At 45.0% G+C, this 26,955-nt stretch overlaps 1 protein-coding gene across 1 annotated transcript in view; it reads left to right on the top strand.

Annotated features, from left to right (window-relative positions):
* The window catches only part of HHAT (hedgehog acyltransferase), a 161,468-nt gene extending 147,841 nt beyond the window's left edge, over positions 1–13,627 (top strand). Inside the window, exon 12 of the mRNA XM_082306270.1 lies at positions 11,377–13,627. Coding sequence (XP_082162396.1) covers positions 11,377–11,468 — 92 coding nt within the window. The 3' untranslated portion in view covers positions 11,469–13,627. The remainder of the gene's footprint in view (positions 1–11,376) is intronic.
* The last annotated feature ends 13,328 nt before the right edge of the window (positions 13,628–26,955 follow it).

Below are 26,955 nucleotides of genomic sequence, written 5' to 3'. Positions count from 1 at the left end.
TCCACTAGTGCAGCCATCTTACCTGAAAGGAACATTGTGAGTGATCCCATTCAGCATCTGTTCAGGAAGCTTTCTTAAAACAGGAAAGCAAGGAGAGCAGCTAGGCTGTTATAACATGTAAATCTTTGCATGGGCATTCCTCTGAGCCAGCTACAAGGCAAGGAAGTGTTGTTACCCTCAGCGTACAGATGAAGGGGCTCGGGCTGACAGAATCGTTTTGATCTCGGTTACCACACTGGTAGGTAACTCGCTCAGATTCGTGCTGATCAAACTTCTCCCCTGGGGTGGCTGCTTACTGGCCTCAGACCAGATCCCAGGAAAGTGGAGCGGGGCTCGGGAAATGAACTCCCTGTGCTTGGCAATGCTGGCAGATTTTGCGTGTTGATGTAGCTGCCTGGGTATTTCTAATCCGTGTTTTCCGACGTAGGTGATAAAGGGTTTGCTAGCTTTTGCTTCAGATGAGCTCCACACTTGCACAGCTCACATAGGTAGACTGGTGTTTTCAGGTACACTCTGTGTTGCAGAGTGCACACAGAAAGCAGGGAATAAGGTATTTCCTCCCCAAACTCGCTAGATGTACTCTTGAAATCCAGAATGGGTTTTCCGAGAATATACAAGTAAATTGTCTAATTTTGACCTTGAAGTCAATTAAATATTGGTATCTTTCAAGTAATTTTAAGGGTTTTTTTTTCTTTGTTTCAAATGGTCTTGATGGTAGACTAACACAGACTCTTTTTTCAAAAAAAATTGAAATTAGTTTAATCTTACCCACAAGCTATCTGTAATAGGACTATTTTACTAATGAATTTTCTACTTAGCTGCTGTGACTATATGGGCCGCAGTAGGGTCAGGTTAGCTTGCACAGGTGAGAAATGAAACGATTATTTTATCACAAACTAGTCAGCCAAGGGCAACCCTGTATGGCCCTTTTCCTACAGATGACTTGCATGCAACAATTACATTTGGTGTGATACGCCACCAGCGTGATGGAGGTCGTTCGTTGTCAACATTTGCTCTTGGCTGATCACGGCCTTCAGGCACCACTGTCCTTCCAGGGCTGCCTGCCTTACTTCTGCATCAGCCCTTTTCTTTTCCCTTCGGTGACGCTGTGAAAACAGGACACAAGTGGAAGGGGAGTAACTTCATACAACCTGAGACCAGCCCCATTATAAATGCCTTAGTCCTGAATCGATTGCTACGGCTCGGTAAGCGATTGCAAGGTTGCCTGGTTACCTTATCTATGCACTTCCATCCCTCAAGATGTTTGGATTTCTCTTAAGTGAGAACCCGGTTCAGTGTCCTCACTTGTAGCGCTAGCTTTACGCTGGTACAGCAATTACCCCAAGTGCAGTGTTCCTCTAAGTTACTGACAGGCTCTCAGCCCTTCTCTTACCGCATTAAGCTCTAACAGGTAATATAATTTTCATTACACAGTGCATTTCAGGTATGAGAGCTCTGTGATAAAAAGTTGCAGTTTGTTTATTGCTAGCGTAGCTGGTTGTAAATAGTTGTTAAATTTGTCATGCTGTCTGCTTTTTTTCTTATTCGTAACGCTGTGAAGTGACAAGACAGCGCCATAGAACTGCTGCAGCGGTCGGGGAACGTAAGTGTTTTTGAGGATGACAAGAAAAAATTGTAGACTAAAAAGAGTGTTGCAGGTAGGAAGGGGGCTGTGAATAATTCATCCTTAAATAATTCTTCACATTTAAAAGTTAATTATTTTACGGTCATTTAAGCATCTTATATTCATGACCATTCCAGGGTACCTTAGCCAGAAATCGGGTTGGGCAAATAAATCATAGTACTTCAACTTTTTACCCAAATGTTTGCTTGCTGGTGATTGATGATACCTGTCTGAATCCCTGGTTTAAGTCCTCTGCTTTTGAGAGTATATAGCCTTGATTCCTCAAGCGCTCCCTAGCACTAAAGGGCTACAGAAGGAGTTTTGTCGTATGCAAAAAGGCTGACATACAAACCTAAATCCGAGAACCCCAATTAGATTGATACAGAAATCTTCCTGAAATTCAAGCTCTAGTAGAGGGGAAGTTAATTCACCCTTCTGCTCAGCGCGTCTGTCTTTATATAGCATGGGTATCTCTCTGCTCAGTAAGAGACAGATGCTCTCCTCAGGATCCTGCCAGGCAGCAGCAGCGTTCCCAGCTCTGCCTTTGGGACGTCCATGTGCTTCTGGGGAGCTAGCTCTTTATCCTCCTCTTTCGTCTTGCAGCTGTAACAAAAGGAGGCTCATGGCTCCGATGCTTTGATTGGCGTCTGTAACGCTCTCAGCAAACAACTACAAGTGGAAAATGCCCTAAAATCTTTGCAAGTGTTATCTTTCCGTAATTGCTCACGCTGTATTTAAGGAGGTTGTGCCGGGAATACCCGAGTAGACATTCAGTGATAAGGATAGTGCTGTCCTTACACATGCCAGGACAGATACATTACTCTAACATGTTTCCTTTGCATAACACTTTGAAGAGGTAGCTCTTTTGCCTTGCTTCCGGCTGAAGATGCATCTTTATTTACAACAATGCTTTTGAAAGCTTTTGTCTCTGTTCTAAAAATAAATGAACAAACATTTGAGATTTCATCTTTTCTGGGCTTTGATTTCACATTAGCTGTGTGTAGCTCTCAACTAAAGACCTGGGAGGAGAAGGAAGGTTGCTTCTGATTTACAGATTCACTTCTTCTTAATCTGAAAACTAAAGCTGTCTGTCTGGTTTTCTTTTCCTTTCCTGTTAGCAGTTGTGGCAGAAAGATTCTGCCGGGCAGTTTTAAGCAGTTTTCCTTATGGTTAATTCAAATTCGGCAGTAGCATGAATATGGTTCTTTCGGTTTTAGTTGAATTACTCCAGAGTTAACTTGGTATGCATGAGACCAGGATTACTGCCTAAGATCTTGGGCTTTTTTCCACTGACTAGCTCTGCTGGAAAAACTAGTAGACGGTGAAGCTTTATTTTAAAACACAAAGCAGAAGGCAGAACTCCTATGATTCTGTTACCAGCATCATCCTGGTCACATCATGTGGTACATATTGGGGAAATCATACTTCTGATCTACATTGTACAGCATCTGGAGAGCTGCTAGTGTCATGGTTAGATAGCATTAAATGAGGTTCTGGCTCCAAAGACAAAACAGAGAATCCATGCAGGCACGCATATCGTGAATGGATACCTGCATCCACGGAGCATTCACCACCATTTGTAAATAACACAGCAGGTTTTTTTCTTTCATGTACATACTTAATGCAATGCAAATAGTTTTGGTATCATCATTGAATTGTGTTGAGGGGTGCTTTATAAATGCTATAGGATAGGCCTATCTTTTGAGCTCTACCTATGAAATTGTTTATTTGCAGCTTCTCTAATTAATAAGCAAAAGTATGTTCAGCATCCTTAGCCCTGACACAGGTTGAATTGACTTTTTTATCGTTTAAGTCCTTATCAGCACACAACTTTCTTCAGTGCTGTCAAGCATAAAAGTAAAATTATTTTAGCTATGGTAAAGTGTGGTGCCACGTACAGTAAGAACACAGAAAAGCCACAACTTCTGTGACCTCTATCTGCTAAATAAAACCTGTTTGCAGTATGAAAACATTAAGAGACTACAGCTTTCTGCTGTCGGTAATGCTGATCTGGGTCAGTTGCGGTCATCCTGCATTGCAGATGATGGTCTTGGACTGTTATCTATCCATTTTCAGTTTTTCTCAGCAGTGAAAAGGACTCCTCAGAAAGCCACAGATGTACACATTCTCCAGGATGGTATAATTTCAAAATCACATAAGTAGACTACTATGTTATACATTTGTTAATGTCTTTAGCTGGAAACTACTTCATGTCTACTGAAGAGGAAGCTTTTGAGGTTACTGCCAGTGTACCTGGCTGAGGTTCAGGTCTAGACCTGGCAGCTAAGGATTTTGTTCTTTTCAGTCTTGTTTCCAGATGCTGCATGGGACAGCTTTTGAGTTACCCTTACAGCATTTCCCTGGTTTTCCTTTGAAATAATTCCTATTGTACAGTAATACTTTTTCTGAATATTTGGACCGTACCCACACTTGAAGCTTAAGTATCTTCAACACCTGGAAATCTATAGCAATAAGTAAGGTCAGCCTGGAGTCTACCAGGCTGGTTCCCCTTAGCTGAGCTGCTCTGCTGCTCTGCTCCCAGGCTACACAGTGGATGGAGGGCAAAGATGTGGGAACTGTTTGCTGGGGGCTAATAATGGGGCAAGGTGGCATCTTGAATATGCAGACCCTGTGAATCTGTGTGCTGCTTTACATGGGGTGGGAGGATGGAGATGCCCAGCTGGGACTTTGAGGGCTGTGCGCTTGCTGGCAGAATTTATTGCCTATCCTTCACAACGTGTGCAATGTGGAGGCCGAAAGTAGCAGCAAAAAAACTCTGCCATGGCTCAAGTTAGGGCTTTGCTTGCCATATGTATTCTTTTGCAACTGAATTCGTTATCGTCTATGTACTGCATCCTACCTCACCATCCCTGCAGTTATCCCTGAACGAATGGCTGGGGGTGATGCGATATCCCTGGTTTGAGTGCTCCCATGCAACAGCCAAGAAGCCAGCTGAACAGAAGTGAAATTCTCTGCATCAGCTCTTTTTTCCAGGCCTGTTTGTTAGCAGCAGCAGTTTATGTATCAGTAGCTGAACTGGAGGTATGCAAAAATAAAATGCTTATTAGTAAAAGCTCCTACACAAGGATACAGGCTGTTCGCAGACAGTAATGCCGAAGTTAGCCATTATTTTAGAAAAGCACCACAGTTGAATTTAAGCACTTGAATAATACCAATTAGTAGAGTCTTCATTTTACATTTTGAAACCAGAAACTGGAAGCCTTAATTAGCCTTTAGGCTAAGATTTCAAGTATTAAATATTCTGCTGGATTTTAAGAGGAGCACCTACAGCAAGTAATGCACATAATTGTATTTTTAAGGGCCTATCCCCAAATGTGGATTATTAAAAAAAAAAAAAAACCAAACCAAACAAAAAACCAAACAAACACAAAACAAAACAAAACAAACAAACAAACAAAAAAAAAACAGAAAAAAATTGATCACCAACACTAGGAGATTAGGAAGAATTTAAATAATGAGAAGACTGCTTCCCCGATCAAAGCTTTTTGTACAGCACTTGATGCACACAGGAAAAAGTCCTTTAATAGCACTGCTCAAGAAAATGTAGACTAGTGGAAAATTGCATTTCTAGTCAAATTCTCTAGGTGGTCTAGAGCTTGCAGAGCAGTGGGAGGATAAACTGGGAAAAAATGCTTTAAATCAGGTTTAGATCGCTGCCAAATCTGGGCAGCTGAAGCAGCGCATACAGAGATCAGTGGAGATGATGGGGCAGATGTGATTGGGATGGGGTACAGCTGGGTGATATAGATACAGTAACAAATTTTCTGTCAATCTAATATGTTTCTGTACCTACAGTATAGCAAATAATTTAGATATGCTGCAGCCACGGAAAAGGGGAATTACATGTCTTCATTTAATATTTTACATTATTATTATTCTCTGCTTTTTGGCCCTACATGATATTGCAGTAAGTTCACTTTATCGCAGAGAGGGTATAATTCAACGTATATGAGAGTTTTTCGCAGCTTCCTACCAGCTCTGCTTGCATCTTCCCATCTCTAAATTTTGGTCGTAGGATGAGCTGTACCACAGAAGTGCTTAGGGCAAAGCTGCCAGCCACTAATACACCACTCCAGAGCTTGCTAAGGGTGAGTCCAGCAATCTGGGGCAATGACAGAATTTGATTAGAAACTGAAGAAGCGAGGGGAGAGAGAGAGAGAGATAGAAGTATGAAAGCTAACTTTACTGAATTCCAAGTAGGTCTAATACTTCCGTAATTGCTTCTGTTTTGTTTTCTTTACACCTGGGAATGGAGTTGTTTACTATCATGGGTTCCAGTTTCATTGAGTTTTCTTAAATGTTTGGCTTTATTAAAGGACTGGTAAAATTATTAAAACTGGAAAAAGAAGGCTGTGCTTGGTTCTTTTTCTTCACATGGTAATTGAAAAGACCCAGTTTCCTGTCTGGGTTAGTTGTAAGTGAGTAAAGGGAGGCAGGTAGGAAGGAATTAGCATCTAAAGGCACTTTTTAAAAGAGTATGTAGGAAACCCCTCTCTATAAAGGCTGATTTGCTAGCTATTTATCATATGAATGCTGTATTTTGAAGGGTGTATTAGAAGGACAAGACCATCCTTCAGAAATAACTTTTTAAACCCAGAAATGAAAATTGTAATTTCTTTCATACTCTGCTTTAGTACCTTCAGAAGAGGAATGAACTCCAGGAGAGAAGTCCCTTCCATTTCTCCCTTTATTGAAACAGCTTGGTCTGTTGGAAGAAGAACAGTATCTGTGTAGTACAGTGAATGTTAGGTTTCCAGACACTATCTGGTAGTACAGTGAATGTTAGGTTTCTGTTCAGCTGTGCAAATACAGCACATACTGCCCAGACCCAGCACTAAGTGGGGCTGCGTGTATCGTGTCTGTGTGTACGGAGCAGTGGAAAACTTGAAGCACAACGCATGGAGCAATTCTGTATAAACCAGTTAGATCACCTCTAATACGCTTTGAAGTTATCCAGTCCCACATGTGCATGCTGAATGCTAACACAACTGAAAATATATAGGGTTTCCTTTTCCAAATACCTAAAGAGTAATTGGGTATCTGCACAGACTGCACAGTATTTGTAATACATGCTGTTGGACATGCCCTGCTATAATGGTCAGCAGGGGTCCACCTGGAAGTGACAAGCAGACCTGAAAATTAAAATCAAAATTAAAAAATCCAGAGTTTATCCTCTGCTTCAAATGTTGGGCTAGATAATAGGTTTCTTTCAACTGATCTTTAGTTTTGAATGTGTTATTTTTCCTGAAAATGTGGCAGTTTTACTGATCTTGCAAGGATGTTAGTAATTCTAGGTAAGAGAGGTCTTGGCCTCAAATGCTGGTTTGCTTTGGCTTTTTATTCTACTTGACAAATTGGTGCCTCTTCCTCCTCCTCCCCACAGTTGTGTCTCCTTATTTCCACTTTACAGGGGAGTTGCTTCAGTGTCTTGTTACATGTGAACTTTTGTTTAAGGATAAATTTTCCTGAGTGCTAAGTCCTATAGCAACCTAGGTACTTCCAAATCAGAGTAAGACGTACGCTCCTGAAGTCAAGCTTTTCAAAGAGATGACTTTTCCTGACTTCTATTGATTTAATAACTACTCTGTACTTGAAGACTTCTGAGGACTGTGCGGCCAAGTCACATCTGAAAATAGCAGTAAGGTCCCAAAGCTACTAAGGCAGTTTTGGAAAATGCAAAATGCAGCTATGGTCCCTTTCTCTTAAATCTCACAGGTTGGAGGGATCAAAGGGCCTGGGGTTTCGGTAGCGATGTGAAGCCTGGGTATGCCCAAAGCATTGTTGGTGTGATTCTTTTTCATTACTGTATGTGACTAGGAAATTTGAAAGAGCTTCCTTACGGGGTACGTGGTTAAATGTTGGTTCAGATGATTTGAACTGAGATAATGAGGACATAACTGGTCTTTCTTTTGAGAGCTGTGATCCAGGCTGTTACTTTTGAGTTGAAAGCTTAGTTTTACCCCACTGCCTTCAAACACCAGAGTGTGTCAGAAACATGACCTTTTCTAGATCTTTGCAAAGTATCCAGAAGTGTTCTTGAAGAGGAGACAGGAAGTTCAAAGGAAGGAGTAACTCCAAAAGCTGTTTCTGTTGCAGTTAGAATCATAGAATGGTTTCATTTGAAAGCGACCTTTAAAGGTCACCTAGTCCAACCTCCCTGCAACTGGCAGGGACATCTACAACCAGATCAGGTTGCTCAGAGCCCCATCCAACCTGACCTTGAATGCTTCCAGGGATGGGGCATCTACCACCTCTCTGGGCAACCCATTCCAGTGTTTGTTTCACCACCCTCATCATAAAAAAAATGTCTTCCTTATATCTGGTCTAAATCTACCCTCTTTTAGTTTAAAACCATTACCCCTTGTCCTGTCAAAATAGGCTCTACTAAAAAGTCTGTCCCCATCTTTCTTATAAGCCCTCTTTAAGTACTGGAAGGCCACAATCAGATCTCCCCAGACCCTTCTCTTCTCCAGGCTGAACAACCCCAGCTCTCTCAGCCTTTTCTCATAGGAGAGGTGTTCCATCCCTCTGATCATTTTTGTGCCCCTCCTCTGGACCTGCTCCAACAGATCCATGTCTTTCCTGTGCTGAGGAACCCAGAGCTGGATGCAGTAGTGCAGCTGGGGTCTCACCAGAGCAGAGTAGAGGGGCAGAATCACCTCCCTCGACCTGCTGGCCACACTTCTTCTGATGCAGCCCAGGATACGGTTGGCCTTCTGGGCTGCGAGTGCACATTGCCAGCTTGTGTCCAGCTTTTCATCCACCAGTACCCCCAAGTCCTTCTCTTCAGGCCTGCTCTCAGTCCCTTCATCCCCCAGCCTGTCTTGATACCAGACCGCTAGGCAGAATTTGAAATTGCATCCTTGCTGGATTAGCATTGCTCGTTGTGTCCTTGCCTACCTTCTGGAGACCAAGTTCTTCAGTCTTTTCAACGAGTTTATTTTATATCCAAACCTAAAATGGAAGAGATGAGTGAAAAGAGTTTAAAGATCCCCCGCTTGCTTTAGGCTGTCCTTGGGCTGCTTCTCAGGTGTGGATGCACTTGTGCAAATCTACCTTGAGTGGACTGGAGCTAATCCAGGATTGCGCAGGAGCGGAACACGATGCCTTTGCTTTGCTCACTTACAGGAGAAGCACCATACGTGCTTCCCCACGCCCAGCAGCAGTGCACGTGGTTCCTGTACGGCAAGAAAGGGCCAGCAAGGCAGAGGTGCCCTCTCTTTCACCCCCGTTCAGAGCGGGCTACCTCCCACCCGTGCAGCAAGAAATGCTTTGGCATCTGTGCAGCTTCGCCTAGAATAGCTGTAGCAAGATTAAATTAAAAAAATTCCCCTTTTCCCTCACCCACAGTGGGTCACTTTGTCTTCCCCTTTCCTTTTCATCTTAATTAGATCAGGAGGACGTAACCTGCCAAATGCAACCCCTGACACCTGTTACTGTGCAGGAGAGACGCCCTGCATTCCAGGAGGATTACCACAAACCTGATTACAGTGGCATGAGAGCCCTGTGAACCGAGGTCGTGGGCACTATGGAGGAATCTTATCATAAATATAAGGCATCTAGGAAAGATTTCCAGTGCACACCTGTGTATTCTGACAAGATCTTTTATACATTGGCTGGGGATAACAAGCAAGTCAGACTAAAGACTACTGTTGGCACATTTTCTGTGTGCCAGAGCTTTAAAGTATTTAAAAATGCAAAATACTTCTCTAACAAGATTTCCAAAAGTGCCCTTATAAAAAAAAAGGAAAGAAAAGCAATTCTAGACTCAGTCCTTTTTTAAATTTCTGTCTCTGTATAAAGCAGCCACCACAATATTGCCGCCAGAAGAGTTATGTTTTTATTACATCTATTGACATACTTTCACATGCGATTTTATCAGAGACAAAGCACAGCTGGACTTTAGCTTGCTCTTGAAGGTGAAACCCAATCTACAGTAGCCTAATTTCACTGAAGAAAAAACAAGACTATTTTATTGTTAAAAATCCCTTTGGAAATACCTCAGCAATTTTGTTTTGTGAAACAAATAATTAAACAAAAAGTATAATTTTGCTTTAGGGCGTTGTGAGGACAAGTGATTAATATTTGGAAATGTCTCCATGAAAATCATTCAGGTTACGAGACTGTATTTCACCACAAAACAAGGCCAGAACAATTAGAGATTCATGAAGCAAACACACAGCTCTTCCCGGGGGAAAAAATGAATCTTTTCTGGACCTGTTCCAGGGTGAAGCGTTACGCGGCCTGGGCTCTCAGAGCACAGAGGAAGGGTCCCAGCACGTGCAGTCCCCAGAAGCGCAGGACTGAGCCTAAGGCGGTGAGCCCTGCTGAGGGCAGGGTGTTAAGCTAAGGCTCAGCTGTGGGTTAGCACAATTAAACAGTCTCCAGCCTGGCATCGGCTTGAAGCCTGGACAAAGCCAGCCTGCGAAATACCTTATAAACATACCTTCAGAAAGAGCTCTTCCTGGAGTATCGTGTTGTGGGGAGGTTACATCTTCTCTCCATCCCTTCTCCAGGCCAGTGGGGAATCTCATTTCTGCCAGCAGCTTCCTTCAGACCAGAGTTTTCCCCAAGAGGGAGCACTGAAGCCCTTCCTTCAGAAGCAGCTGCTGGTAGTTCAAGGATGGCGTGCAGAAAACCAGTCATACACATAACCAAAATTCTTATGTCAACAACAGCAACAAAAGAGCCACCAAAAAAACCCTCAAACACCTTCCTCCCTGCCCCCTTCCCACAGACAAAACACACTGAAGAACATTAGGGCCTAACGCTGGGGCTTTCAACCTGTAAACTCTAAATTTTATAAATTCTAAGGGGGGGATGAGGATGGAGAAGGGGAACAGAGGTGCCAGCAAAGGTATCAAGAAAAGCAAAATCATTTACCTACTGAGAAGTCTACAGATATGGATTTTTCAAGTCATCTACAACTCCACTGGAAAGCAAGAGGCCTTTTGACTTTTGACTCCTGCTTACTGCTGTAGCTGTAAAACGTTCAAGTGAAAAGATGGTGACTTTCACTAAAAAGAATTTGAAATAATGATGAAACATGTCATTTCCCCAGCAAAAGTTTTATATATTAGAGTTGTTAGTCTTTTTAGTTAAAAGAAAAAAAACCAAAACCTAACAAGAACACGTCAGGCAAATAGGGCTGTCTGTTCTGCATGGGCACGATGGTGTTCTGACCCCATTAGCTGTTACGGGGCTGCAGAGCACATACACCAATTTTACAGCCAGCTGCAAGGTATCCAAAACAGCCTTCATCAGAGGTTTCCCCAGACTCTTTTGGCAGAACAAGGAACTGGATTTGTTCGGATTTTTCATAACCTGCATTGTGGCTATGCATCCCTTTGTGCCTAGGAAGCGCCGTAGCCAGCTCACAGTGTCAGGGTTCGTTTGGGGATCTGCTTGATAGACAAAGCCACCACAAAGGAGAGGATTGAAACCGACCTCTTTAATTCGGCAAGCATCGTGTGGAGGTGCAGAGCAGGAATAAACCTGATCCAGTTCCCTGAAAATGGAGAAGACTGGGGCTGCAGAGGGTCAGGCATCCCAGAAGCTCAAACATTCCAGATTTCCCCTTTCAAATTTTGTGGGTTGGCTCTACTTACTTATCAGACTGAATTGCTAATAAAATTAATTAGAAGCATCGTAAGTTGATCATCCCTGAAGTATTTCTACTTGAAGCAGTCATTAATTATTATGACTAGGATTGTCTGTCTTTCTATTTATAGGCTGGCCATGGGCGACACTGACTGTTCTCGGGTTCCTGTACTGCTATTCTCACATCGGAATTGAATGGGAGCAAACGTACGCTGCAAATTAGGAATGACGCAGAGCGATGATTTTTAAGACAGGTTAATGGCTTTTCTACACTGGATATAGCTGTCTGCAGGATGCGCCAGGCCCAAGTATTTGCTTAATGTGTTAAAATCGAACGCTCATGTAATTGATTCTGGATTGTGAATGCAGGAATTGACCCAGAAACACTGATGGGCTGTGGCTGGGGGTGGGGAGAAATTATGGAGCATTTTGAATTATGTTATTTTTATAAAACAGCATCTCTATGACTCTATGTACACTGGAAGCATGCATCTCAGAATAGGTGTTTTATATATGTTGAAGACTGTATTTGTTTCTTCTGATTTTTGCTGCCTATTTTGAGATATTGAAGAAAAAAAAATTTCCTACCTTGAAGAATTCAAAAAGCCCAATCTCTCTCAGCCTCGGTCCAGGGGCAGACAGGGCTGTGCCCTGCACTTACGCTACTCCATGAAGGGCATGGTGCTCATCAGCTCTTCTTGATTGCTTTCTGATACAAGTTAGAACTTTTTTGCTCTTCTCACTGACTGCAGTAGTTCAGCCTTAAGCTACTTTTCTACCTGCAGTAGCAAAGTCTGCTTTTTCTCTTTAATGTCTTCATTTAAAATTTCACCTTTAAAACAACAACCTTTTTTTTTTTTTGTAGTCTTAGGAATGGTTTAATTTGTTTCTTTAAAACGAGGGAGTAGGGAGGCAGGTCTTTCCTTAAGGAGCAGCTTTTCTTTTTAATCAATATGACCTTACAGCTCCTTGGGCTTTAAGCGCTCTCTGCCTTGGGTTAGAGCTAAAGCATATAATATTAATTACCTTTGTTATGGGGCAAATCCCACCTTCAAGGGAACCGTTCAGTCTGCCTCTTGTATTTTTCTGTTACAAAAGGAGCTACTAACCCAGGTCTGGCTGAACGGTAAATCTGTTCAGTCTGCTTCATTCTCTGGTGTCCAGGCAATTGGCTCCCGCAATATTAAAGACACCCCAGGAGTAGCATTTTTAAGACCTGTAAAAAAAACCCAGAATGGTCTGGCACCAAATTAGCCAGAGTTCCACGTCCCAAAGTAGCCAGAGCTCCATGTCATTTGCCCGCAGCCAGCCCCGTTACAGCAGCATCTTTGCCAAAAGACCAGGTTGGGAGGGTCCTGCCTTGCAAGCGTCGGGGCTGGGGGAGTGCTTCAGCACACACTGTTTTCTGAGGGAAGGGGAGACCCTGCTGATATCGGGCACAAGGGGTGTCTCCCAAGCTGCTATTTTTTAAACTGATACTGAAGAGCAGCCAGAAGACCTTTAGTCTTTCTAAAGTTAGACATTCCCCCTAGGCCTGGCGAAAGGCCACCAGTTCTGGAGAGGGCTTCTTCCACGAGCAGCTTCCTGCCCCCAAAGCAGAAGGACTCCTGTCAAAACTCGTTCTGTGCCCCCGGCAGCCATTGCAGCCTGTTGAGAGGCGCAGTTAGCGTCCTGCTGTCCATCACTCCGGCAGCTTTAGCCAAGTCCGATATAGCTTATCCCTTCAACAAGAAATTCAGTCCCCGAGATAGGCTTCAGCTTGGTGCCTGCATTTCTGCTGTTTCTGTTGCTCAGAACTATGGCAACCTTCTTCTTCCCCTTCATTTATTTCTGGAGAAATAAGGGCAGAGGCTTCAGCTCTCTACCCATCCAGAGACTCAGCCCATCTCTTGCTGTTTCAAAGCAGAACCTCCAGCCCTTTATGTTTAGGGAGAGATTTTCTCCCCCCATGAGAATGCCATGATTTCCCCTGGAAGTCATTTCTAGGAGATACCATGGACTGTTGAAAATAAGACTTACCTTGAACACTGCCTGGCCAGAGACATGGCCCTCCCGATTGACTTACGATGATTGCAGGGATCCTCTCAGCCTCTGAATTTACTGAAAGGATCTGAGATTGGCCTCCATTTTGGAGTAGAACCAAGGTAAGGGCAAGAACTTCCTCAAACTTAACTCAAACTTTGTAATTAAGTGGAATTAGCATTGGAGCAAAAAGTCATGAGTCTGTTCTTCAGTCTTATTGATTACCATTACCACATGAAATGAGGGGCTACTAAGTGATTAGATTCCAATTTGTATGCATGCAAAACTTCCTACTCCAATATGGAAATGACCTTGAAGCTCATCTAGAGTATGCTTATTTCTGAAGTAAAATGGCTTTTTTTTTTTCCTCCAGTGCTTTATACATATTTCATAATTTTGTATCCTTTTCTGTTTCTATAAATAAAGCTGAAACTGACTGTTGGCTTGAGAACTGTGTCTTGGAAAGCTACCGGTTTGGTGTAAGAAAAATAAGTGCTCCACTGTTGTGAAGAAACCCTAGTACGCAGTGGAAGCCTGCAGGATGGGTGCAGTGCAGACTGGGCACTTCTGTCCCTCTCGTGCACTGCATGGAACACGCATTCCCTGATGGGGTGAGTTTAAAAGCACCTTTTGTAGATCAGTTAAGGTGAAACTTCAGCATGTGAGGCTTCTGAGAATGGTCACCAAGAATAGCATGCAAGTAAAATCATGCTGCCCTTTAGACTCTGCTATCCTGGTCTAGAGTCAGAAGTATGAAGTGTGCTTGCACAATTTAAGAAATAGATACTATTTCTTATCGTGTAAATATTTATCGTATGAGAGATAAATAGATTTCCTTCACTCTCAGTCTTTCCAGAGGTTCTTTGTCCTGCTATTTCGAAATATGTAGTTCAAGAACAAGCCCACTCACAAAGTTTCTGCTCCATCCTGCTTACAGAGCACCAGCAGGCGAGGCGTGGGGCGTGCTCGGTCAGACAGACACACCGCTCTGTTAAAAGAGCTCAGGCTGTGCCTGAAGCACTTCAAATGTAGGTAGTCAGTTATACCTTCAGCTCGGAGGCATATTCCTCAGCATGACCAGAAAATTGACTCTTCATTATCATGTGGCACTCGATGTAATTGAAATTACACGGTAGCCAAAAGTGCCATCCTCCACACAAGTCCTCAGTGACAGTCCTAGAGGGGTGGGAGCTTGCAGAGGCCTGGAAGAGACTGAAGTAGACACCCCACTTACCAAAGAAAAACGTAGGTGAGCAGTGGAGGAGGAGGAGACTTCGAAACACTAATGAAAAGCTACTTAAGGGACCTAGGAAACAGCTGACAAAGAAATTGCCGAAGACAGACAGACACTGGCCATTTTGAACTGAAGGGGAGGCACTTCTGGTCTGGCGCGGGGTGCGGGGACGCTACTGCTGACAGACCCTAAACGTCACAAGTGTGCCGTGACTTAAAAAAAAAAACAAAGCCAAGGTGGTGGCTCTGAAACCGAGCTGGACAGACACGTGCTGCCTACTGACAGAAATGGTTTACAAGGGATGCTGACAAACTGCCCATGCAACTGGCAAGCAGAGCATATCGCAATATATGGCTTTAACGGCTACCGCAAAGCTGTAGCAATCAAGTGGCTCACACACACACCCCCTCCACACACACCCCCGCACCCACGTCCTTCCCGTAACCCCCTCCTTGGCTGGCAAAGCCCTCCCAGCCACCGTCACTGCTGGGGACGGTAAGATTATGCTCAGTGGCTCTTTCATTAATTCTGCACTGATTAGAGGGTGAGCGAGGCTTTGCTCACGTCTCTCTTTCACATCTGAGAGTTAAAAACAGCTTAGTTGGAATAACCAGCTTACCACGGGTCAGACAAAAAAAGAGCTTAACAATGAAAACCTGCAGCAATTTTGCTATTAGTCATAGCAATAGCGCAGTGCCTCTCCGTTCTCTTGCACGCCCGCTTAGTTTCCTCCGTCACTGCTAACCCTTGAGCCGGTTGCAGCTCACACTTGCTAAGGAGAGGCTTGCCTTCCTCAGGCATGCTGGCACGATTTTCCTCGAAGAGGGAGGAGATTGCTATGCATAGTCTGTCACAGCGTCTCCTGCCTCCGCTTTATAGCCCCCCCCTCCCCGAGTAGCGCTGCCCGTTCTGGCTTTGCAAAATACCTCCCAGCGCACAGCCACTTGTTAGGCAAGGCATACATTATCATCCCGCAGGGACAGCTGAAATACTGCTCGCAGCAAAGCCTGTGAAGAACTCTGAGGCTGTAACACCTTTGAGGAACGAGGGGAAATCTGCGTTACAGTAGATGGTTTCTTGTATTAAGGGACCTCCGAGAACCACCCTCTCGAGTGGGCGTCTCGGCCGGCGCCCCGCGGACATGGGACGCACAGGGCTGCTGTGTGCGCTGAATTCAGCGGTTTCACCACGAGCTGCTCGTGAAGCAGTTCCTGCGTTAGTTGCATGTAAAAGAGAGAAAAGACGACAACTATTTCACCCGAGCTTTCCACTTTCAGCCAACGCAACCATGTCAAGCACTGGCCCTGCCAGAGCATCCGAGAACGAGCCGAGTCCCCGCTGCCCGTGGCGCGAGTCACCTGCGCCTGAGCTTACTGCGAGGCATCCCAAGCCTGGGGCAAGCACTGGCAGCTCCAAGAGAGGCTTTCAGGGGCGCCACCGATGCCTAGGAGGAGAGGAAGAGGAAAAGAAGCTGTCTAACAGGTCTCACCCCTATACTTCGGACTGAGCTGAAGGGTGTCAATGCCCGACTTTCAGGCAGCCTCGGCGCCTCTCCGTTCAGGGCAGCTCCCACAAGCTTTAGCAACGTAAGCCCTCCAGCCCTGTGTCAGCAGCCCTGGCCTTGGGAACTACTGCGCTCAGTACCCAACACAGGTAACGACAGGATGAAAACCACAGGGCGGCATTAGTCAAGGGAACCAAACACACCAACAAACAGAAAAACACAAAAAAACTCCTCATTCCTAATGCTGGGAGTCACAAAGGTCAGGGTGGGAGCAGGTTAAGCTATCATCAGGCTTTAACAGGCGAATTTTGACCGCAGCTAGGCTGCACCACCTTTCATCACACCCAGGGCCAGTTTGGTCTAAGTGTAAGTAACCTTAGGTACCTGCGCCTTTCAGAAAGGGGTCAAATGCAGCGGGCTGCCCGTGCCATACGCCTTCCCCAGCAGCAGCCAGACTACAGGTACTAACAGCGCATCACTAGCTACAGGGATTTAAGAAAAACTTAACTTTACATATGGTTGGGTAGCTGAAGTGAGTCATTGCTGACAGGTGCATCAGCCAACCACTGAAAAATTAAAGTTTACTGAAGAAATAATATAGGAACATACCTTCAGCTATGACCTGTGAAGTTTAAATTGTATTAGCACTCCCTCTAGAGCTGATCTTTCTTGACAAAATTAATTAATTTTTATGGACCACAGAACTTCCCTCCCTGCACTAGTGCATTTGAGTTTCCAAAATTAGGTGGCAAAAATAGAACAACTGGAAATGATACTAGAAGACCAGAAACATCTAAACCGCTGGTAAATGAATTTCAACAGCAAGTCTTAGGGGAAAAAGGAAGATCCAGCTCATCTTTTTCAGACTGCTGCTGGAAGGGTTAAGGTTGTTTAAAGGGCTCAGGTATGTTGGAGGATTACCTTACAGTAAGCCAAATTGCAGAGATCAAAATACACATTTATGAGACAGTTCTTTAAACGATGTTACTGCTAATTTACAGTTACGGGTTTCTTTACTCTTGTGGTGGTAGTTTTGAGCTGAGGTGGTGGTTTATGCTGAAATTACAGGCTAATAACCTTCATTTGGTCACATCTCTGCTCCAGGCTACTTCAGCCATCTCTCGGCTGCCTTTCCCCACCTCTTGGCGTCCTGCCTCAAGGCCACCCCTTGATCAGGGTCAGTTCTCTGAGGGTGCTGCAGACACAGCAAGGGCATCGCCTAGCTCCTGTCTTGGCAAACATCTGCCCAGGACCAGGCTGCCTAAGGAGTGAGCCCAGCACTTGCCGAGCCCGGCCGCTGCCTGCCGGGGCCTCTGGTGTACGCAGGCTGCGGCTCGGGGAGGTGAATAACTCCCCTTTAGTACCCTCCCCGCATGCGGCCTTCCCCTGGGCCCCACGCTACAACGCCACGCAGCAGCATCAACACCCAGCCCGCCCTGGGCTTCCCTTTACCAGCCCGTCACCGCAGACCCGTTGCGGATGTGCTATGAAATGCCAAAACGCAGAGGAGAATGAACCATGGAGAAAACCCTCTATGGGAATGAACCATGGAGAAAACCCTCTACGGGACTCGGAGACCCAGGACCCCTCAGCATGGGAGCCTCTGACTGCACCTCCTCCCAGCCTGGCAACAAATGTAAGGGTTTGGGGAAACTAAGTGTTTTTAACCCCTTCAAGCCCCAGGCAGGTGAGCGCCCAGCAATGTCCCAGAAGGTCACCAGGGACGCGCGAGCGAGTGAGCTCTGGGTCCTGAACTCAAAGCTTGTCAACTGCGGCGTCTCTTGACCCCCGCTTCACACTCCACTGCTGGTGCCGTCTGCCCAGACTTTAGCAACCTTCACTCCAGTTACTTGTTCTCAGAGCTCCTCAATCTGATCAAATCCTGCCAAACATCGCTTGGTAAAAACAGGAGACCTACAAAGGGTCTTCGGTCTCTGAAGACGTCCTGCATGCTTTGAATGGTTATGCCAATAACCATGGACGCCAAGAGAACTGCAAGTTTAGTATGAGCCCCAAGATGGTATAAGGATTTAAAACAAACATGACAATCACTCAAAATACAATAGCATCCTGCTTTTGGAGTACTCGGCAGCTATGAACTGCTTATTACTTAATGTCATTTTAAGAAAAATGACACTTTCATAATAATAAGGTTTCCAAGTGAAATCTTTAAAATGTTAAGGCTGCTGACAGTAACACAAGGGTGCCCTATGACACTGGCAGAGACAGCTTAGGCAGGGTGAAGGATCTCACAGCACCTTCCAGAAGACAGCCACACTCCACTAATGAAACGACAGCAGCTGCTGGGCAGATGGTAACTCGGAGGGCTACAGCCCTTCATAGCCCCCAGCCCAAGGAGCTTCCCGGGCAGCCAGTCCCATTTGCTCGTGTGCCAGCATCGTACTTTCATTGAGCTACTCCTGCTCCCTCCCTGCTCTCTGCCCCCTCGGTGGCTTTGCAGACTGCACTCTCACCCTCTCACCCCTTGTTTTCCTAGGCTCTCCTCCGATACTTGCCTGAGACACAGCTAGGTTTCCTCCATAACTCATTTTCCCGGACAAAAGAAACGCAACAGATTCAACCCATGGGACAGATATCCACGGCGCGCTTTGCCTACATTCTGTGCTGCTTCCATTTACTGCCACAACGTTAGACCCTTCTCCCGACACCCCGTCTACCACCGAGGTCAGAGCAACCAGCCTGCAGCCTCTCCGCACGCCTGACTACAGCTGCTTTATTTGCTGCTCACAAATGAGACGTGCCCACCCCCATTTTACAGAGCCATTTACAATTCTTGCTGCCAGAACCGTAATTTCACGCAGGAGCTCATGCACAGTTTCTGCACGCTTTCCTAAAGGGTGCTTTTTTCAATTTAGCTTTCAGCTGAACTGTTTTAGCTTATATTTCTGTCTCCACACTTCCAATAGCCAGGTTCAATATGGCTGCATGTGCAGTATTATCATCCTAAAGGAAAACCAAAACAAATACTTTATTTTGACTTGGGGCTACATACGGATTATCTTAGCTCTCTTTCCTATCCTCACGCCACAGCTGAGAATGTTCAATAAATTTTCCTGTTATCGTTAGTTCTTCTAAAATACCTTCTGCTTAACCGTAAAACTCGCAAAAAAAGATTGCCAGAGAGGTTTGAAGCAATCTGTATTTTCCTTCGCTGTGAGCCACTGCTTGCAGGGAACCATTTCTTGTTGAGCTGTCTTGGCCCCATTGCCGAGCACGCAGTAGCTCCCAGGTTTAGTACTGCACTCGGTGTGCTACCGCTGCTTAGCGCTTTCTTCCCACTGGTAACCCCTGCTGAAGAAGAGGCCGTAGTCCTCTTTTTATAGAAAACCCACAGGTGTAATGGATACTCCAGCAGAGTTTTTTTTCTCCCCGAGTTGTGTATTTCAGCTAGGAGAACAGGGATGTGGAGGCAAATACCCATATTAAAGCTCACCCCCCTCAGATTTGCACATACGAACAGCAGCGACATTTGCGGGGCTACGCATCCCCCAGGCAGGCATTAACAGCAAAGCCGTACCTTCGCCTCGTTCCTCACCCGCCTGAACAGAAACACGTTCAAGAAAAACTCGATGAGTGAACAAAGCTTAAAAAAACACTCAAGAAAAATAAAAGAAACACTGTGGAAAACAACGAAAGTGTGTTGTCTCAAAAGCAAACCCTCGGAAGTTGCTCACGCACTCCTGCCTCCATCACTACCAGGTGGGATTTTTAGTGAGAAAGGTTGAAAGTCAGTCATGACAGATGAACCTGCCCAAGTTAAGCTTGTTTTAAACCCACACCTGTGCCATGGGGCAGCTTAAACTTGAACTTGGCTGTGCTACATGAGGGCTTGAACTTGATTAGGAAGGGGGAACGGGAATGGAAAAGGAAGAGGAGAGGGGAAAAAAAAAAAAAAAAGACAAGGCTCGAGCACATGTATTTTGCAGATACGGCTGTGCACAAGCGCCTTCCTATCTGCGGCTGACAGACATGCTAGGAGTTCAGTTACTCTAATGCCGCCTTTGGGTCTCTCGCAGGTTTTTACTCATGCTGCCTTTCAAGAACAGGACAGGTTATTCCCCCAGCTTCCACATACCCTCACTGAGGTTGTGGTGAATTAGAATGAAAGGAGCAAAAACGCAGTCTTCTAGGTGAAAAATATTTGCTGATATTCTTTATATGCTATATGCCTGTTGCAACGAAACCCCTCGCGCCACTGGCAGTAATAAATACCATAGCAACACCGCATCCTTCTCAGCATTTTCCCGTTGGATCTGCAGCCGTACTAACCACCCCACCTCGGCGGCGCACAGGGGCAGCAGGAAAGCAGCTCATCAGCCACGATCTCCTCACGCCTCGGTGCCCGCCGCGGGCGGGCAGGCGGGAGCGGGGCGGCCGTCCCTCGCTAAGCGAGGGGGCAGAGGGCCGCGAGGCTCGGTGCTCCCCCCGAGTTTTGGCGGGCTGTCGTGAGCGTCTGCCCACACCAGGCAGACACGCTGCTGGCACACAGCGAGCAGAAACAGTTTTGATGTTCCTTTAGTGATAGGGGGAGCAAATAAGAGACATTGCTGTTGCACACTTGTGAGAGAGGGGGTAGATTCGCTGCAATTCAGTCCCACAGGTCCTCACAGCACAAAAGAGCTGGTTTACACCAGTCGTATTTACTCCAAAGCAAAAAAGCATCAGAGCCTGAGTGCTTCTGACCTCAGCAGAGATACTGAAATGCACCACAGGGCAATTAAAGAACCCCCATTACCAAATGCAAAACTCAAAACCGCGTAAGCAGCACTCACCTCCCCACAAGCCGACACGTCGCAGGCTGCCCCGGAGGTCGGTGCTCCTGCCCCTGCAGCCGAGCGCCCCGGGGCCGCAGACCCGGGCAGGTGAAGCCCCCGCGTCCCCGGGAGGGGTCCCCAGCAGCTGCCGCGCGCGCAGCAGCGCAGAGGCGAGGAAGGCTCCGTGGGGTCCGGGCCCTCTGCCAGCCCCTGCTGCCGGCAAGGGGCTCCTTTGCAGCCCTGGGGAGGCTGTGCGTCATGACACACGCTCCAACCCCGAGCTCTCCTCTGGCTACGTGCCTTCGTGCATCTTGTAGGTGCTGCCCTTTGCACACCAACTCGTAATAAAACAGAAGCAGCGATACCTGCAGTTATTGCTGGGAGAAGTCAGAAGCTGCAGCGCACACCCCAGGCTCTAGAAACCTTTTGTCCCTGCTCTGAACATGCTCCCAGGTGCAGTGAATGAGGAGCAGGGGCTGGCACAGGTGGGCAAGGGAGCCGCTCGCTGCCGCTGCTCAGCTGGGCCCAGGCCTGACGGGCCAGTGTGTGGAACATGAACTTTTGCAATTTGTCACACCAACCTGGGCAAAAGGTGCTGTGGTTAATAACCTTTGGTTTGAAACGCTGTGAGGCTGATGAGAGGAGGGAAGGCGGAATGGGGAACATTGTGGGGGCAATGCTGTCCCTCTTTGCACTAATTCAAGCTTGCAGCACAACCAGGGAGGCTGCTAAGTATGCAGGAAAAGCCCAAGCAAAGAACATAATGGAGAGTTCATAAAATGAGAACAGCCTCTAGAGACCTCAAAATAAAAAAAAGTACATGCCTTCACTATAGTAATTTTCCCTTTTCTAATAAGTACAGGGAACACTGTATATAACATTAGGCAAAAGAAAGCTGGATTTTCATATTGGCCAGTGAACCAATACTAGCGACTGAGATCCTGTCACGCCACATACTACAGTGGATGCAGAGATGATGTTAAAAATAGCTCCTCATTGTGCGCCTTGGCTGCTCTCAGTACGGTTTAGCCTCGGCTCTGCAGTCTGAAGGCTTATGCTTTATTGCTGTTCTTTTGAAGACGAGATTCACAATCCCACGAAGTGTCTTAATACAGGTGGCAGCCGCGTCCACCAGACCTCAAACGAGAGGATGGAGAATGAACCACGAAAACGGGTGCGAAGCTCACAGAGTCTCGGCCAACATCCTGAAGGCTAAAACTTCGTATACGCATCCGGAGCGGCTGCTGGCCCGCAGGAACGGCTGCTGTGCGTGATCCTGTCACGTATGCCCGTCCTGACCCGAGAGGATCTCCCTTTCCCGTCACTGCTGGTTATGGATTTCTTTGCTGAGGTAGCCAACAAAATAATATTCATTACTGCCTGTCGCAGTACCATCACTGGCAGGAGACACAGTACTGGGGGCTTCCTTCCTCTTGTTTTTGTCTTCATGTAAGTCCCTGGTAAGGTCACCTTCTTCTGCAGCAGATGACGGGACAGCAGAAGCCTCTTTGATCTCTAGTTCTCTGGCTTCCAGAAATTTTCTAATAGTTCTCAGGTGCTGCAATAGTGAACACCGTCTAAAACACAGGGCGACTACAGACACCCTCAGGATATCAAACGATCACTGCAGACGGGTCACAGCCAGTCCTCTGCTGATCTCGCTCCTGCTCAGCAGACACCTGGCCCAGACTGGCGTCCGCAGTGTCGGACGCTGCCTGGGGTGCCAGGATATTCGCTTTACAGAACACCTGAGTTCAGTTCACCGGGACCCTGGAAGTGTAAATCCCGATTGCACTGATGCACAGCAGACAGAAATCTGAGGAAACAACCTGAACTGCTTACAACCAAAACAGTAATAGCCAACTTCTCTACTGGTAACACTCGAGATACAAAACAGCAGCAACAAAATGGCTAGCCAGAAGTTCTACAGAGTACCTTAAAATCCCCCAGTGATCTTATAAGCACATACTCAACACATAGAAAAGCACACTAAAGCAACTGTAATGTATAAAATAGTTTATTACTATAATAAATAAAATTAAACTTTTTTTTTTACAAATATTATTTGTGCTTGTTTAAAAATGTTGAATAGGGATATCGTTAATGTTGGTGGCTGCATTTGTAACTGAAACATTCCCAGACAGCGTGTATACATACATACATACATACACGCACTGTCTATCTACTGGCAGCTGCTTTGCTGACCACAAAAATAGTATCTACTCGTTCTCTTTTTCTAGTCATGCTTCATTGAACAAAGTGACAAATGCGAAGAAAAAGAACCAAGAGTATTTGGTGGATTTCTGAAAGGATAAAAACAAGTGAAGTACACTGAAAAGCGCCAAAGCAACTGCATTAACTGCATATCAATAAGGTGTCCATGCAGTGGTGGCTAAATATTGAAACGCAGACAGGTCTCCAACAGATGTACAAATATTGATTGCATGTAGGTACAATAATATAACACATTCATTAGAAAACTTGGTATTTCTTTATATAGCAGTTCATCCTGATACAAGATTATTGAACTTCTTTCATCTACAGCTAAAATGATTCGTTTTCTATGTCAGTGGTCACAGATTCAGTGGGAAGAAGAAAAAAAACCATGAGCCTTTCAGAAGAGTTAGTGAAAACCCCGAACTGTTTTGTTAACATTAGGCATTTAGATCCAGTTATAGAGATGTTCTGGGATTACACATCAAATATGTTTACACGACACTCAACGATCAGCTGGAAACAAATTACAGTCGCAGGTAAATTCACATTAGCTTTGTCAAACTGTAAAAACAACCTTTGAAACAAACACTTTTGCGATATGACGGGTTGGCTCCCTGATATACAAAAGTGTTTAGACAATAGTTACGTCTCTGTTTTGTGAGGGAAGAGGGCTCTTGGAGTAATTAATTATCCTAATAAGAAGGCAATAAGTGGAGAAAGAAATGTGATTACCAGCAAGTGATTTCCATTAGATTTAGAAAGCTAATCAAAGTGCTTCATCTTTAGGCAACACTGTAAATACTACAGAACATTAAGAAGGAAGGAGAATGGAATCACAGTTTGAATTATATCACTTATGAAAGGGTCTTAAGGCTAAATGTTGGATATATCTTATTGCAAAAAGCTTTATTTTTATTTAATTGAATCAATGCTTGCCACAACAATGTGGTCAAAACTATGTCAGATTGGAGGATACAGTAACCTACTGTGCCTCACCTCAAATTTCTGGAGCTTCCCCTGCATGGGACTCTCTTGAACAGGTTTGTCTTAATGAATCAGAAGTGCAGCTGAAACACAGACTTTGTTATTGCCAATGCACCCGCAGGAGACTACGTGGAAATGAAGAATTCGGCAGAAGAGGCTTTTCACCACCTGACACCAGGACAAGAAAGCAGAGGTGCAGCGGCCACGTGTTAGGCTGCCCATGAGAAGAGGGATAGGCTCAGCACCTTTGAGACAGCCCCTGGTACCAGGAAAAAGAAATCCATTTATTCCACCGTCTCTCTCGCAGGGGAAGCCACGAGAAGCACTACCAGGGCACCTTACCTTCAGAGATCCTGTGAGCAACAACTAGTGGCTTATGAGCCTTATTCCCACCAGCTATGATACAGCATTTTTCCAATTTCACACGTATTTCTGTTTCCTGACCGTCACGATCCTTGCCAGATCTTCTCTCAGTCACAATATTTGCTAGACTAACAGTGTAAAGTTGAGGCCAAGTAGAGAAACCAAAAGTCGTGGCCTTAAAAGTTCAACAGTTAACAAACAAGATACTAACTAGGACGTTCGGTGGATGTCTGCCGGGAAGATTTAAGCTCCCTTCTTGAACTGGGATCATTAAATGAGGGATGTGCTTTTACTTAACAAAAATGCAATCCATAGACTTATCTATACACAGGTATTATATATATTTGTGTATGTACACGCATCTGCACAAGTGTAATCATACACATTGTTATTTATATAGTAAAGACAAATCATGTATTAAATTCTTTCACAGACTGGCTAGGAGTGATTGAAAATATATCACCAGATATTCACAGTAAATATCTTGTTCGGTTCATTAAAGTGAAGTACTGTAGAAGCAGAACATCACCTTCGAAGCTGTTAAACAGGGTGTTCGCTGGGATTCAGGGCAGCACTGTGAAAGAGATTTAAAGCAAGAACGGTGTTTTTAAAAGTATACATGTAATACCAGACAGAAGTAAATGTATCTGAACATGGTAGGGGTGAGGGTTGGGGTTTGCTTTTTTAATCCTGTGCCGCATATTGGTATTATTTCGAGCAGTTTAAGCGGGAACTTTTAGAAGTTCCCATTTTACCAAACTGTAACTGAGGCTCTTTCTCTGAACTACCTGCTTTTGACTGAAGTCTAATTCCATCGTATAGTTAAAATGGAACAAACCATCTCTTTTAGACTAATGCAGGTTATTTAGCAGGTTGTTAAACGGCAGAAGAACTATGCCAGAACATAGTTAAAACCGAGGCCTTTTTGTTTTTTTCTTTTTTCTTGTAGTATGAACAAGCATTTGCTTGTTAAGGGGGCGAGTCTCATGTTCAGAGATCATTCATTTCTAAGCTGAAAAATAATTTAAGTGAAAAGGCTTACCCAACATGTAGAGAGAAACAAAAGGAAAAGCTGACAAGTAAAATGAAGGAACGAGTAACAAGTATGGTGAGTGCAGGCGACGTCCAGCCGTAGGCATCCAAGTGTAAGGCTCAATGGAGAAAGACAGATTTGTAACACGGGTGCTTTCAATCACCTCTAAAGGAGAAGTGCTGCAGCTGCGGAGCCTGGCCACCGCAGCAGAGCTCCACATCAGGCTGAGGTTCAAAGGAGTGATGTCCCATAGTGGGCAAGGTTTTGCTCATTTTAACCACTCAGTAGCCCAGGGAATCCAAAGACCAAAGCTCATCCTAGACAGTATATTTTTTTCAAATTCTCTTACATCATATACAGGTAACTGAGGGATGACGCAGTCTCCTGCAACTAGTTTTAGTGCCTGCCAGTTCATAAAATCATAATAAAATGGGTCTAATCTCAGTTACAGCTGTGCAAATCTGAATGACATTGACCGCTGTCAGTGCTGACCCGGAGCAGGCACCCTAAAGGTGTCTTTGTAAGGAGCAGAGTTTCTCTGGAGCTTTGTGACCGTAACAAAATCAAATCTGGCCATCATCTTCAAAGACATTAAATTTTAAGTACAATTCTAGAGTATATTACAATCTTTGAAGGCTTTATGAATGGATTATAAATGGCTTTATAGGCCATTAGAAGAGCCTCATAAAAGCCTTAAAAATGGACTCCGTTGTCAAACAGGGCGTGCAGGAGCACAGCATCGTGCTGAACTTCAGGCTGCACTGGAAGTACCCCCAGCAAATGGGGACCTGGGTGCCTTTATTCACAGGTGGGGCTGCTTATGGGCCTTCTAGGGCTGACCCTGCCGCAACTCCAGACCTGGGCAACCGGTAACACCAGAATAACCTTTAACGTATCCCTGAGGGCACATAAAAATACAACTGAGAAACACCAACTCAGTATCAGCAACAAAGAGCCAGTTAATCTGCAACTGCCCATTTAATTCTATGTCTGCACTGCAATGCTGGAGGTATTAGGCACATACTTGGGAGTTTATAAACATTTCTTCCCTCATCCACCTCGGATAAGCTGATTTCCACATTTATCCAACTGCAGGTAGATGGGTGACACTTTTACAAAGTAGTTGCTAAGTTCAGCAAGACTTTCAGCCTTTCAGAAATTTTACGAAGAAAACCTAGTTTCAGGAACATAATGCTGATGAGGATTTTGCCTGGATTAGGAAACTTGGCTCCAAGTCAGTCTCTAAAACCTTGCTGGAACTTGTAGGCACCAATTATAAATCCTTGTATATCAGTACACCTGTGGTTTATTTAGGCATAATTTCATTATCCAATGAATTTACTGACTGAGGAGACTATAAAGAAAAAAATCATTCAACAGTTTCTAACTGAAACCATTGATGTATGGATTTCTTACGGCAGTCATGCCATAGCTATTACAGGTAACTTGCCACTTATAGTGATTAATGCACCGAACACACAGGGTGACTTTGGTCAAAGAGAGCTTTCCTCAGTACTGCATGTCTGCAATGCGTAACTGTAAAAGACACCAGTTACCAATGGAAAAACCTAAATGTGG

Source organism: Platalea leucorodia, assembly GCF_965183815.1.
Source record: "Platalea leucorodia genome assembly, chromosome: 3".
NCBI classification, from domain to species: domain Eukaryota; kingdom Metazoa; phylum Chordata; class Aves; order Pelecaniformes; family Threskiornithidae; genus Platalea; species Platalea leucorodia.
The sequence above is the reverse complement of the archived record's forward strand: the minus strand, read 5'-3'. Positions and strand labels throughout refer to the sequence as shown.